At 31.1% G+C, this 16,952-nt stretch overlaps 1 protein-coding gene across 1 annotated transcript; it reads left to right on the top strand.

The window, feature by feature from the left end:
* The first annotated feature begins 12,767 nt into the window (after window positions 1–12,767).
* On the top strand, window positions 12,768–15,024 carry LOC139890097 (uncharacterized). Its single transcript, XM_071872999.1, has 3 exons — window positions 12,768–12,798; window positions 13,826–13,886; window positions 14,205–15,024. The coding sequence occupies exons 1-3, from the start codon at window positions 12,768–12,770 to the stop codon at window positions 15,022–15,024; spliced, it is 912 nt and encodes a 303-aa protein (XP_071729100.1).
* Window positions 15,025–16,952: the final 1,928 nt, after the last annotated feature.

The raw sequence follows: 16,952 nt of genomic DNA, 5'->3' as shown, positions 1-16,952 counted from the left end.
ATATGTCATGAATGACTCCAAGTAATATCTCTAAAATGAGCAAATGCACAGCGGAAGATTTCTTTCATACCTGAGAATAAACATGCTTTCAAGTGTCAACCAAAAGGTTGGTGAGTTCATAAGTTTATCATAAAACAATAAAATTCATCATTTTGATAGACCACAAGATTCAAATACAGTACACCTATCTGTGTACGAAACTATTTTTCATAATGCTTAGCAGAGTAGGTTCGTATCTTTTTCTCCCCCGTAGGTTGCCTCGCGATTTTTAAATAATCGTACACATATCTCGTGCACAAAACTAATACACATAACCTGTGTATAAAAATCATTCTCTCGATACATAACATTCATTTCGATTTCATTTCTCAACATGGTAACCGACCTTAACATATAATGCGCATCAATAATATCCCCAAAACACCACGCCCAGTAGCTCTTCCGTCTAGTGAACATTCTGGGTGGGTGTTTTAAACCCGGTAGCTACCTTTAGGATTCGCGTGAGTTAGGGCCATACCCGATTCTAATTCTTAGGTTACCAAACAATAATAATCAGGGGAAAAATATTCACAACAATTAGTGGCAATTATCACGTCCAACTAATTCAATAATAATCAACAGAACTTCTGTCTGCATAATAATTCATTCGAGGAATGTTTTACTTGTGTCTATCTCGTCAAACATTTATAAAAGCATTTCGTGTATTCGCAGTTCAAAATATATTTCAAAAGCATTTAATAAAGCAGTTATAAAAACAGTGCATGTATTCTCAGTCCCAAAAATGTAAAGAGTAAAAGGGAGCAAATGAACTCACAATACAATATTTTGTAGTAAAAATATTCATACGACGATACTGAATAATGCAGGGTTGGCCTCGGATTCACGAACCCTTTAAAAGCTTTTTCTAAAAATATACCCAGACCGGGATCGAACCGGAGACCTCTCGATAATCCTATAACACGCTTAACCATCCAGTCCGTTCTGCTTTTCTGATTTAATTACCGAATAATTTTTATTTATTCCAGTCTTCTGTTTCATCTCCTTCTTCACAAGATAACTCGACTAGAAACTAATTAATTATAACAGCGAACTTACATTTTGAATTAAGGTTTGAAATTGAAACATAACTAACCTATTGTGATGTCGTGTTTAGTAGAAAAATAAAGAAAAGGAAAACAGCAGCAGGTTCACGATGAACATATGAACTCAAATTGTGAATTTGAAATCTAGACACTTTCAGATCGTAATTACAACATAAAATAGATAGTAAATCGTTTCTGGAAACTTTAAGAAACCTCAATTGAACCTGATACATCGAAATGAATTCAAATTTTTCGATGAACACTCAGTTTGACTTTTTTTGAAAATTAACTTTGACTCCAAAATTAACAATCGTTAGGAAGAATTGGAAGCTGAGATTTTGGAGATAGATTGAATAAAGGATTTCTAACAAAACTGCATTAAAAGATTTTGAGATAAAATTCGAAATCGAGCTTGAGTAAAATGAATTCAAGAACAGGGGAACGGGGTCTGTTACTTTAATATATCTGTTAAATTCGACAGTTTGAACTAGTGATGAATGATAATTAATATTGATAGTGTACAGTCGAGTAGTTTTCCATATCACTGAGAAATTCCATTGTTATATAAAGATTCGTGGGTCTCGATTTATAATTACAGGCAACAGAAAAAAATACAAAATAAATTAAAAGTTGATGTGGATCGCTAACTAATTTTGTCCAGTAATATGACTAAATCATTTGTAGGATTCAATCTAGGAGACAAATTAAATAGAAGATAGTGATTTAAAACAGAGTACGTATTTATCTATATGTATAATAATTGTATTTATATAAATCCGTATTTATTTATATATTTGTTATATATCTTATATACACACACACACACACACACACACACATATATATATATATATATATATATATATATATATATATATATATATATATATATATATATATATATATATATATATATAACATATTAAATTTTGTAATATTACTTAACAATATAAATCTAATAATAAATCTGAGAGTGTTATTACTTTTAATAAGAATAGAATACTAATAATAATAATAGAACTATAATAATAATAATAATAATATTAATAATAATTTAAATTAAAAAAAATTATTCTAATAATAATAATGATAATAATGATAATAATAATAATGATAATAATATCATTAATATAACAAATTACATGTATTAATTTTGATATCTATATATAATATTAAAATAATAATATTCATAATACAAATATTATTATTAATATTAGTATTTATCTTAATAAAAGTAATAATAACATTATTAATATAATAACTATATTTTTACTTGTAATTACATAAATATATTAGTATTACAATTTATTAATTATGTAAATTTTAATAATTATATAATAACATATAATTAATATTTAATAGTTATACATTGTTATATATTACAATATACATATAGTCATCAAATATATATATATATATATATATATATATATATATATATATATATATATATATATATATATATATATATATATATATATAAATCATATTCATATATAAAATATATATTCATTTTAATAGTAATTTAATTATTCTGAATATATTTTTACATTTTTAAATTCTAATGATTAAAGTGTACACTATTAATTCAAAATATTATATATACATTTATATATATATATATATATATATATATATATATATATATATATATATTCGTTCGTGAATCGTCGGAGTTTAGTCGAGGTTAAATGAATACATAACTACAGTTCAACACTTTTGAGATTCAACTTTATAGACTTTGCTTATCGTGTCGAAACCATATAAAGATTAAGTTTAAATTTGGTCAGAAATTTCCGGGTCATCGCAGTACCTACCCGTTAAAGAAATTTCGTCCCCGAAATTTGATCGAGATCGTCACAGCTAACAATAAGAATGTTTTCCTGACGAATATGAGCTGATAAATAGAGTTTTTATCATCAGTGAGTAATATGGATAAAACGATTCATTTATGTGAAGAGTACGAGTGAAGCTATCACAAAAGAGTGAAATGAGTAAATAACGTTCCGTCATATCTCTTGACGTAGATACGGTTCATTTCCGAAATTCAAGAGATTTAGAGAAAATCTTTGTAATAAGATTTGGTTATTCGATAATTATGGAAATTAGGATCCTCTTTGGTTAAATGCGATAATCTATTTCGATTGCCATGTCGGATATTTCACTATAAATCCACCCTCTTCATTTACTTTATATTTTGGAGTTCCATCCTTTTGTTTTCTCTTCCCGACTTTAAGTCAAACGAATAATGGTCCAGAATTTGTAAGTTTGAAGTCTCGAATGAACATGACTAATGTTCTAAGAGAGAGATTGTAATCGCACGATCTTGATTGGTTAAATTACCAGAATTCAAGAGAAAAGATAGAACTATCATGATGATATGTTCTTAATATGTTTGAAGATTAAGTAGAATGTAAGAGTCGTGCAACATAGCACATGATGACGTTATAATCTGTGAATCATCTCGTTCCATTAGAAACTCAGCATGACTTACTGCAATATAATCACGTTGATCAAGTGTCATTATATTATACTAACTCATGCTTCAGTTCCCAACACTACTTCAATAACATTCATATTTTAAGTTCGAATTTTTCAGAATTTAGAAACTAAAACAGTTTCCTTTCTGATGTAACACTGATATCACGAAGAGATAAATGATTTCAGATCAGAATAGTTATGAAAATATCTTCAGAAATATCGAGGATATTTATAATGAAAGAAACTATGATATCTTAGAGTTTCTAATATCGATGGATGATGATGAAGATTTTTCCGTAAAAGTGTAGAGTCAGAAGTAAGGTATTCGTTAATAACTTCAGCAGACACTGAGTCATTTGGATTCTTTGAAGGCAGGTTTAGTCTTTGTGATTTGTCTACTGCCTCCTTCATAGTTTTGCATAATCCTCTTTTCGGTACCAAATTTTCCGAGCTTTGCCAACATACTATTCTTTATCATCAACTTTCGACGGTTAAGGTCATTTACGGTTGTCTACAGTTTCTGCTGCTTTATTCAACTTTTTCAAAGTTTGGAGTATTGATTCGTAGACTGAGTGCTTTTCAGAATTTTAGAATAGAAGATCATAATTCTAAGAGATAAATGTTATATGTATACATATAACTGTTGATGTAGAAACGCTACAAGATTCAAAATACTGATTGCTGATTCCCGGTAATTGGTTTGGCAATTCTAGTTATAAAATATGGATGAGTATATGATAGTGTTTCAATGAATATAATATAGATATTTTTCAGAGAGATTACAGCCGAAGTTGTTGGTACATCTGCTGATAATGTCGTGGAATATAAAAGGTTTCCCGGTAGCGATGGCGAAAGGGCGACGTGTTTATCGAAGTTATAATAAGGTTAGTCCGACTGAAAAGTCGAAGTCGACTTGCTGGAGCTGTGACAAAATTGGCTAATTTTAAAAAGAATCACAAAGTTATTTTAAGTAATAAATGCCAAAGGGTCTGACACGGATACGTGTTAAATTATGACTTTGGTTTCGAGGGTTTTTCAGGAACATAACTATATGCATAAATCTTTCCTTCCGTAGATGAAGTGCGGTTGGTTCGTTCTCTAGATTGAGGTGTTTTCAAGATTCATGAAAGGTTTGAACGCAGATTGTAATCGTCAAGATACAAACGAGGTTTAAGATGAAATCAAGTGGAAAACTTGAAGAATTATTTAGTTTCATATGTTATAATAAATATTTTAATTCATTTTAAATGTCCAATGTTGGTAGTCCACAGTTAGTAGTCCACAGTTAGCAATTCAATAATTCATATATAGTTTAATATATAATATTCGAATTAATTAATATGTATCGTGAGTCGTAACCCATTGTATACATGTCTCAAACTCGATCACAACTCAAAGTATATATATTATTGTAGAATTAACCTCAACCCTGTATAGCTAACTCGAGCATTACTGCATATAGAGTGTCTATGGTTATTCCAAATAATATATATAGATGCGTCAATATGATATGTCAAAACCTTGTATACGTGTCCCGATATTCAAAGTGCGTAAAATAAATACAGAAATTAAATGACGATAAATAAAATTGCGAGAATTAAAATTGCGATAATAAATTGCGATAAATAATTGTAATATGGAATCAACAGTTAGCTAGGAACAGTTAGCTAGGATTTTATTAGCGTGGATTCTTAGTAAAATTTCTCATAGTTAATTTGTTTGTTTCTAATAAATTTTATTTTGTCCAATGTTTTCTTCATTATGCCACTTGTTGGATTCTGATAAGTCAAAATCCAAATATGAAATTGAATGAAAATGGTTATTCTGTGGTGAACGGATTCGTATATCTGTGGATGTAAGTAAGATAGTAAATGACTGTTGAATCAGATTCGAAGAATGTACAGTGTAACTTATTAATGTAAAATTTAAATATTCCTCGGGTGTTACCTACCCGTTAAAATATTTTCACCATTAACAGTTTGTACGAAAGAATTTTTAATTACAATCTTTATGAAAATATACTTACATATATATTTTCTTTAGATGTAATCATGGATTTAATGAGTTAATATGATATTAATCTCATTTGATTTATCATTAGAACTAGAACACATAATCTCTACAACATTAGAAATTACATAATCGTCATGTAGAACGAAGATAAATGATGTAGAACAATTCGTAGAACGATGATTAGGTTCGAGATATGGATTGTGATGTTGAGACATGTGATGTTGAAACTTGAGTTGTTGATGGTACTGGTGTTGATATTGGAGCCGGTGATGTTGATGAAGCTGGTACGTTTTGCACCATATTTTCCAAAGCTACAACTCGGGCGCGAAACTCGTTAACTTATTACTCCGGAATGATTGTCGGTAGGAACAAGTGAATGAATAAGGTTTAGAATCTGAGTTGTGATATAGTCGTCGCGAGATACTCTGGAAATGAGAGAGAAAATGGTGTTTCGAACAGGTTCGCCGGTAAATGCTTCATGTTATTCGCCAAGAGATGATTTCGGTTGGTGGAAGGGATCGCCTTCTTCGCGTCTCCATTGATTAAGTCGACTTCGAACGCATCCCTAATTCATCCAGAATTGATGATGGCTAATTGGTTGATCCATTCCGGTCACACTGCTTTCGGAGCTCGAGTGAATATCCATATCGGAATAGCGATCGGAATAACTATCGGAATAGCTTATCAAAATCCGAGGGACTCGAACTGGTTGAGGGATCCATTTTGTATGATCTGGGAATTGATTTTCGATATGAAGTAGATTATATGACTTAGATTGATATTCCAAAATCCCATAAGTTACGGAGGATTCTTCGGAACTGTCAGGCAAAGTTTACAGTAATAGATACACTATGATATGAATTTGTCTATACACTATCAATGCAGTAAGTGCAGTAAGATGTGTCTAGACTTAAGAATGATAAGCATGTAATTTCCTAAGGATGATAAGTAGGTAATTTTCGACACGAAATGATAAGCAAAACTTTTGACATGCAGACACGCTCGAAGTCCAGACTCACTAATGCATCTAAACAACTATCAGTTAGACACACTAATGCAAGACCAGGTTCGCTAAGACCACTGCTCTGATACCAACTGAAATGACCCATTCATATACATTATAAACGATTCACAATAGTTGATTTCATTGCGAGGTACTTGACCTCTATATGATACATTTTAAAAACATTGCATTCGTTTTTAAAAGACAAACTTTCATTACATCGAAAGTTGACGACATGTCTACCATTTCATAATATATCCAACTATAAATGACTTAATAATATTCTTGATGAACTCAACGACTCGAATGCAATGTCTTTTGAAATATGTCATGAATGACTCCAAGTAATATCTTTAAAATGAGCAAATGCACAGCGGAAGATTTCTTTCATATCTGAGAATAAACATGCTTTCAAGTGTCAACCAAAAGGTTGGTGAGTTCATAAGTTTATCATAAAACAATAAAATTCATCATTTTGATAGACCACAAGATTCAAATACATTACACCCATCTCGTGTACGAAACCATTTTTCATAATGCTTAGCAGAGTAGGTTCGTATCCTTTTCTCCCCCGTAGGTTGCCTCGCGATTTTTAAATAATCGTACACATATCTCGTGCATCAAACTAATACACATAACCTGTGTATAAAAATCATTCTCTCGATACATAACATTCATTTCGATTTCATTGCTCAACATGGTAACCGACCTTAACATATAATGTGCATCAATAATATAGTCAAAACAGAACATCTCGTCTGTATAATATATAAACTTTGAAGTACTAAACACCACACCCACTAGCTCTTCCGTTTAATGAACATTCTGGGTGGGGGTGTTAAACCCGGTAGCTACCTTTAGGATTCGCATGAACTTACCTTTAGAAACTAATTAATCATAACAGCGAACTTACGTTTTGAATTAAGGTTTGAAATTGAAACGTAACTAACCTATTGTGATGCCGTGTTTAGTAGAAAAATAAAGAAAAGGAAAACAGCAGCAGGTTCACGATGAACATATGAACTCAAATCGTGAATTTGAAATCTAGACAATTTCAGATCGTAATTACAACATGAAATAGATAGTAAATCATTTCTGGAAACTTTAAGAAACCTCATAATTCTACCTGATACATCAAAATGAATTCAAATTTTTCGATGAACACTCAGTTTGACTTTTTTTGAAAATTAACTTTGACTCCAAAATTAACAATCGTTAGGAAGAATTGGAAGCTGAGATTTTGGAGATAGATTGAATAAAGGATTTCTAACAAAACTGCATTAAAAGATTTTAAGATAAAATTCGAAATCGAGCTTGAGTAAAATGAATTCAAGAACAGGGGAACGGGGTCTGTTACTTTAATATATCTGTTAAATTCGACAGTTTGAACTAGTGATGAATGATAATTGATATTGATAGTGTACAGTCGAGTAGTTTTCCATATCACTGAGAAATTCCATTGTTATATAAAGATTCGTGGGTCTCGATTTATAATTACAGGCAACAGAAAAAAAATACAAAATAAATTAAAAGTTGATGTGGATCGCTAACTAATTTTGTCCAGTAATATGACTAAATCATTTGTAAGATTCAATCTAGGAGACAAATTAAACAGAAGATAGTGATTTAAAACAGAGTACGTATTTATCTATATGTATAATAATTGTATTTATATAATTCCGTATTTATTTATATATTTGTTATATATCTGTATATATATATATATATATATAACATATTAAATTTTTTAATATTACTTAACAATATAAATCTAATAATAAATCTGAGAGTGTTATTACTTTTAATAAGAATAGAATACTAATAATAATAATAGAACTATAATAATAATAATAATATTAATAATAATTTAAATTAAAAAAATTATTCTAATAATAATAATGATAATAATAATAATGATAATAATAATATCATTAATATAACAAATTACATGTATTAATTTTGATATCTATATATAATATTAAAATAATAGTATTCATAATACAAATATTATTATTAATATTAGTATTTATCTTAATAAAAGTAATAATAACATTATTAATATAATAACTATATTTTTACTTGTAATTACATAAATATATTAGTATTACAATTTATTAATTATATAAATTTTAATAATTATATAATAACATATAATTAATATTTAATAGTTATATGAAATGTCCCGTTCTTATTGATTAAAAACGTTCCATATTAATTGATTTCGTTGCGAGGTTTTGACCTCTATATGAGACGTTTTTCAAAGACTGCATTCATTTTTAAAACAAACCATAACCTTTATTTCATAGATAAAGGTTTTAAAAAGCTTTACGTAGATTATCAAATAATGATAATCTAAAATATCCTGTTTACACACGACCATTACATAATGGTTTACAATACAAATATGTTACAACAAAATAAGTTTCTTGAATGCAGTTTTTACACAATATCATACAAGCATGGACTCCAAATCTTGTCCTTATTTAAGTATGCGACAGCGGAAGCTCTTAATAATCACCTGAGAATAAACATGCTTAAAACGTCAACATTATACATTATTATATATTACAATATACATATAGACATCAAATATATATATATATATATATATATAAATCATATTCATATATAAAATATATATTCATTTTAATAGTAATTTAATTATTCTGAATATATTTTTACATTTTTAAATTCTAATGATTAAAGTGTACACTATTAATTCAAAATATTGTATATACATATATATATATATATATATATATATATATATATATATATATATATATATATATATATATATATATATATATATATATATATATATATATATACACACACACATAATTATTCATTCGTGAATCGTCGGAGTTTGGTCGAGGTTAAATGAATACAAAACTACAGGTCAACATTTTTGAGATTCAACTTTATAGACTTTGGTTATCGTGTCGAAACCATATAAAGATTCAGTTTAAATTTGGTCAGAAATTTTCGGGTCGTCACAGATATAACATCATTGACACGTGAAACGGATGTAATCGGGTGGTCAGAACTCATTTGGTAGTCCCCCGTCAGTGATACACGAATACCAATCTCACCGTTTAAAAAAAATTCCAATATAAATAAAGTTTTTACTCCCTCCGTCTCAAAATACTTTCTTTTTTTTACCTTTATAAATCTTTATTTTTCAACTTTGATTATGCTTTTTTTTTTTTTGTGTTTATGTTATATAATACTCCGTAACTTATTATGAAATTTGCATCAATGGAAACACATTTAAAACTAAATCAATTTATATAATTTTCATTAAATATTACACAAAAACAAACAAAAGTATCTTAACCCAAAGTTTTTTTTATTGAACATCAGTTTGGGATCACTCAGGAGACAAAACCACTCATGTCTTCATCTCCTGCAGTTATATGAATCGCTCCCAATTGCTGCTCAGGAGGAAACCCGACCCAATTTGAGGGCATAGGCGGTAAAAAAAACCCCTCCCCCAGTGCCACCGCAATGCCGCAACGCGATATGCGGAAGGCACCATTGGGTGGAATTCAAGGTTAAAGAGCAACCTTCTGTGAAATGTTGCACCCCACGGGAGTCGAACTCCCGACCTCTCGTTAAGAGAGGCAAACCACCACCACATGAGCTACAATACAAGGTTTAAATGTTTATCCATATTAAATGAAAAAAAATAATGAGATTATATGATAAAAAATGATAATCACATAATCAGATATATATGAAGTTTATATAAATAAGCATAAGATGGCTTTCATCGATTAATCTCACAATAAACACGGAGATGAAAATCGTGTAACTCATGGTTAATATTGCAAATCTTGCTACTTGGAGAGAAGACGGTTGGAACTTTAAATGAGTAATCGGCAACTCGTTGAGTACTCAGAGTTTGATCAAGATTGACTTTGACCAATTTCAGATTAATCCCGAGTTTTGACCAAGTTTTGATCTAGATTTTACTGAATTCCCGAGTAATCTCGAGTTTTGATCAAGTTTGACGAGTTTAATTACTTGAATTGGAGCTCCACAAAAACCGCGTACTCGCTGAGTACTCGACAAGTAATTCCAAGGTTTTGCTACTATGTCATAGTTAAAAGAACATGAAGATAGAACTAAACATATAAACTTTTCCTTATGGTGTATATTCTTCGAGCAATAGGTTACCATTGCAGGGATTACATTTTTAGTTTATTACGTCACTTTATCTTAGATCAAGCAATACTATCGGCCAACTATACAAAATCTATTAATTATACTTTGTAATTCGATTGGTACTACTTAATCCAAAAGGTTATGTATTATACTTTTGAGGGCACCTCAATCTTATGATTCTTATCATCAGTGAGATGGCTCCAATTACACATATATTATATCATGATATCGGGTCTTTATTGTTATTTATTTGCGAAGACTTGAACACTTTTGAGAGTAATTGAGAGAAAATGATGACTTTAGCTCGAGAGGTCTTTGGTTTAATGTTTTGGTTGGTTTCGGCAAAGTCTTAGCTTTATATAAGCTCAAAATAAGATTAAACGCGAGAAAAAATGAAAAATTGCTGAAGGGGTGTGAATCGCGGTCGCGATAAAGGTAATTGCGGCCGTGATTCATTAACAGAACATGTGTTTTTGAAAGTTGAGCTCATTCCGATCGCAACTGCTCTATTTTGGTTGCGATTCAAGGTCTGTATTCTGGTACCGATCCGCCTATTGCGGCCGCGATGCGGGATCGGTTTGCTGAATTTTTTGTTACACTATAAATAGATGGTTTTTACCCAAATTAGGTTATGCAGCTTTTATCTACGACTTGCAGAGGTTTAGAGGCCACTCTTCATCAATTTTGAAGATTTTAAACATCAAAGATCAAGGATTGATCATCTATAATCATTGGTACATTTGTTTTCTTGATTTTTAGTGATATTATCATGAACATTTTTGTTATCAATTGTTTAGTTGGTTTTTCTAGCATGTCAGGCTAAACCCTCTAGTGTTTGCTCAGATATAATAACTTTTGATCGTTGGATTATTCTTATTTTCATGGATTTAATGTTTGATTGATTTAGTTTATTCAAGTTTGGTCAAAGACCCACTGTGATGCATGCTTTCTACTTTAATTTGATTATACATGTTATTAACTTGTTATTGTGAGATAATAGGTGTTAGATAACGTGTACTTCAACACTTCATGTGATCTAGACGACTAGGGATTTGATTTCAAGTGATTGTATTAAATATCTAATCGGTAATTGAATGGTATTATGCATCATAATCGTGACAATTACATTGAGTGATCTTTGTAGTTAGAATTTTAAGTGATTTTAATCCGGACCAAATCTTAATAGCTTAATCTAAGTGATCTATAATTATTGTGTTCAATCAAACAACCCATTATTGTGTGAATCGGTTACTTTACTTTAATTACATAGTTTGTTACCTAGTTTACGTGAGTTTATTAGTGATAAACAGATTATGCTTCAACTCTTAGGAGATCTAGACGTTTACATGTGAGTGTGAATGGTGATTAATTAGTAATTCGATAACACGGTCGTGTAGTTGCTTCAAGTGATTGTAGTAATTAAGGTTTTGCGTGAGTTTAACCCAGGTTGAATCACAATAGTTTAATCATATATAGTTTGATTGTTTTAATGTGAGTTAGTCAAGTTTGGATGATTGAATTATAACTTATCAAGCATTTAATCGGCTTTAATTGAGAGAACAATCCACGTCATTAGTGAATCATCTGAGTGAACACTGCTTTGTCTATCTGGTTATTTGTTTTATTTATTTTCTCATTATTAGTTTATTCAAACCCCCATTTTACAACATAAATCTTCAGAATAATTATTAGTCTTAAAATCTTAAACGCTGCTCCTTGTGAACGAATTCGTATTTTTATTACAATAACATTAGGTGTGCTTTGCGCATATCAATCAGTATAATTCTAACTTTTTAGATCAAATTTTAGTTATACTTGACCACTGCTATCGGTTTCATGATGAGAGCATCTTTGAGTTCATTTTCGAGGGTATTGATGACAGCAATTCGCTCTCGGACGTTCTACCTTATTTCGACCTCATTTTCGTGGTTATTTGGCGCATTTGAGAACAAAAAATTGTGGGACTTTTAGATTGGAGATAACGTAAACTTTTTTTTCTCTAAGTACGAAGCTTGAATATGGCGATAGAGATATATAGTTGGGGTACGGGTATATTTGGGTTTCCGACCAGCTTTGCGAATGGATTAATCCTAGGGCTACATTCCGTTTTGCAAATAATTCAAAGTCATCGCGGATGAACCTCTTTTTGGGTAAAGGGTTTTTACACGGTGAAATTTTATTAAAAACACAATATATACAATATGATCAACCCAACGATACATGACAACGCATCTACAAACCAACAACCAACAAAACCGTCACAACGACCCATAACAAAAAAGACACAACCCCATTAGTGAATGTCCCAAATCTTCTCCATTCTCCTCACATGAACCGAGTCTTTGAACATCCTCACATGAACCGAGTCTTTGAACACTAAAGAAAAAAGCTTTAAATGGACGCTTGAGGCAATAAATTTAGAAACTTGATCAACCGAACGCGGTTTGTATTTGAATAATATCTAGTTTCTCTCTTGACACATAAAATAAACCGAAGCAGCATGCGCCAATTTTGCCACCACCACTCAGGAAACTCTCTGATGAGCAAATAGATGTACAATACCGACGATTTCTTCCACTCATATGAAGAAATCTGAAATTGAATCAGTCGCTCTGTCCCATATCCGGTTCGATAAAACACACTCAAAAAACAAATGTTTATGGGAAGCCCATTACGATTTACAAAATAAACACGTCGGGGCAGGCGCAGAACTATGAATTTTCCATTGCTTCAACATATCTTGAGTTTCCAGTTTCTCCTCATTGACAACCAAACTGTGAACGTATGAGGAGGAATAGCTTGTGAATTCCAAACAATAGCATACCAGTTTACTCGAGGAACCCTTGGACGAAGCGTTCCCAAGCAGATTTCGCAAAACTCAAAATAATGAATCACAAACACTTTAGGAGTCTCATTTCCTTCAACCATATTATCGCCTTTATTCATCATGGGATGAATGCGATTGCTCTACATTTCACCACCTTGTTAAAATAGCTATTATTGCTATCACCTTTGTTAAAACTATGCAATCTTATCTTTATATTTTTACTTATTTGGTTTTATTTGTTAAGTGCAGGGACTTGTGTTGAAATAAAATGGATGTCTGATGCTAAAGGTTTGGATGTTTGGGCTCTTGTGTGAAGTTTATGTTCTTCAGGGTGCTTTGTGTAACTTTCTTGCTGAAGGCTATAAATACCCTTCTAGGGTTTGGGTCACATACACGCTCCATTCCAATTTTAGATCATCACCATCATCGTTATTGTTCGGCTGATTTGCTCTCATATTCTTGTTTTCTGGTGTTTCAATTGTTCCAGTGTTTCTGTATTTATTATTTAGATTGTATTATCAATTGGTACAATCTTGTGTTTTAGTGTTCTTTGTTCCAGTTCTTTTGTAATAAATCAAGGATTGTGTTATCGTTTATATTGGTGATTGATTGGATCTGATTATTTTAGTTATTCTATTCGTGAAATTGTACAACCTTCCTTCAACCAAGTCACTTTAGCCTTTTGTTTTCAAAATGGTGACTCCTTGTCTGATCACTACCACAAATTGAATGCTTTATGGAAACAATTTGATGCCCTTCTTAAATTACCTACATGTGGTTGTAACAACACAGAAATTAAGGAACACAATGACTTAATCAAACTTATGCAATTTTTAATGGGTCTTGATGAATGCTATCATGCTGTCAGAAGTAACATTCTCACAAGGGAAAAACTACCTAGTGTCCAAACTGCTTTTTCTATTGTGTCAAGAGAGGAATCTCATAGAGATTCCTCCACTGTCAGAGGGGTTGGGAAATCACAACAGTCAGCTTTTCTTGTGTCAAAAACCTTTGATAACAAAAAGAAATTTGGAAAGGGCCCTAATACCAACCTAAAATGCACAAAGTGCAACCTAAATGGTCATACTATAGACAGATGCTATGAGATAATAGGGTACCCTCCAGGTTGGGATAAAAGGAACCACAATAATAGTACTAGCAACAGCAGAAGCATTCCTAGTAATAACTCTGTTGGGCAAAGTGCTCCTTTCACTCCTGACCAAATAAACAAGCTGATGAATCTCATCAATGACTCCTCTGGAAATGTGCATGCTAATGTGACAGGTACTTTTAAAAATATGAATGTGTTATTCAATGAAAACTTTCAAAAATTCTTTAAATCTAATAACACATCTCATGAAATGAACAACTGTACTGGGTGGATCATTGACTCTGGGGCTTCACAACACATGACAGGAAGTATAAAAAATATGAAAAACCTTTTTTGATATATCTACCTTGGGTATGACTGTGGGTCATTCAAATGGAACTCAAGCTAAGATAACTAAAATTGGAGATCTAATCTTAAATAAAAACATCTTACTGTCAAATGTTATTGTTGTCCCTGGCTACTGTGTCAATTTGTTATCTATTCACCAATTGTCTAAAAATAAAAGGATCTTTATTGGTTTTAATGACTCAAAATGCTTCATTCAGGATTTGTTGGAAAAGAAGATTGTGGGGACTGGTAGTTTAAATTGTGGGCTGTACCTTTTTGATGAATGTCAAGGTGATTTGAATAATTGCGAGACTAAGTATTTTATTTCTTTGAACCTCTGGCACAGCAGACTTGGTCATCCTGCAAAGCCTGTTTTAGATATTCTTAAGAGAGATCTTGATTGGAATTCTGAACCTGACAATGCCATCTGTGATACCTGCCATAAGGCAAAACAGACCAGGGAACCTTTTCCCATAAGTGACCACAAATCTAACTCACTTGGTGACCTTGTTCATTTAGATTTGTGGGGGCCATATAGGGTCACTTCCAGGGAGGGTTACAAATACTTCTTAACAATTGTTGATGACTTTACCAGAGCTGTGTGGGTTTACATGTTAAAATCCAAAACTGATGTGTTTGATATGTTTGAAAACTTTACAAATTTACTCTCAAATCAATTTGGCAAAACCATAAAGATCATAGGATCTGATAATGGCACTGAATTTATAAATAACAAGTTTGACTTTTTTTGTAACACTAAAGGCATTGTTCACCAAACAATTTGTGCTTATACCCCTCAGTAAAATGGAATTGCTGAGAGGAAGCACAGACACTTACTTAATGTTGCTAGGTCTTTATTGTTTCAAAGTGGCATTTCTCTTGAGTTATGGTCTGAATGCATCCTAACTGCTGCTTATTTAATCAACATGCTTCCTTCTTCTGTTCTCTCAGGAAAATCCCCATATGAAATGATTTACAATAAGAAACCAAGTTTCTCTCACTTAAGGGCTTTTGGGTGCTTATGTTATGCTACCATCTTAAATAACGGTGATAAATTTAATAAAAAGATCTGAAAAATGTGTTTTCCTAGGATATTCTTCTTTTAAGAAGGGTTATAAATTAATAAGTCTTGAGTCAAATGATATTATATTTCCTAGAGATGTGAAGTTCTATGAAACTATTTTCCCTTTTAACTTGAAGTCTCAAAAACAACCTTTTGATGAAAATAAAAATGTTTTAAATCACTTGAATTTTTTTGATTTTTACTCTGAAAACCCCAAAAGCCCAAGTCTCAATGATGAGGAGAGAACAAACTTAGATAATGTGGGAAGTGGCAGTGTGATGACCCAAAAATTTCGACTAAATTTAAAATTAATCTTTAACGTTTCCGACACGATAAGCAAAGCCTATGAAGTTGAATCTCAAAATTTTGAACTATTCAATTACCCTTCGGTTGTTCTCAACGATTCGCAAACCATTATATGTAAATAGATACATATATATACTATAACTTGAAAACGTAACAAAGTTTTAATTGCATGATACCGTACATTAAACTTATTGGTTTATATATCTATTTGAATATATATGATTTCAAGTTATTTAGTAAACGATAGTAACATTCATTTATTTATTCGATTGATAATTAGATAAATTAACTAAAGCGTTTAAGATGAACCAGTAAAACACTAATTTGCTACAGTGTTTTCAAATTGCCACATTACTCAAAATGCTACAATGTTTTCGAAAATCACTATTTGCTACAGTGAAATTGACTTTGCTACAGTGAATTGCTACAGTAAAAATTGACTTTGCTACAGTGAATTGCTACAGTAACACTATTTTAAAATGTATTTTAACAAATGGTGAGACGATGATTTATAGAAGTAAATGACCAAAACACTCAAACGTATAAGATACACTTTGAGTGACATAGTT

The sequence above is a fragment of the Rutidosis leptorrhynchoides genome, chromosome 2 (assembly GCF_046630445.1).
Source record: "Rutidosis leptorrhynchoides isolate AG116_Rl617_1_P2 chromosome 2, CSIRO_AGI_Rlap_v1, whole genome shotgun sequence".
In the NCBI taxonomy this organism is placed as follows: Eukaryota; Viridiplantae; Streptophyta; class Magnoliopsida; order Asterales; family Asteraceae; genus Rutidosis; species Rutidosis leptorrhynchoides.
The sequence above is the reverse complement of the archived record's forward strand: the minus strand, read 5'-3'. Positions and strand labels throughout refer to the sequence as shown.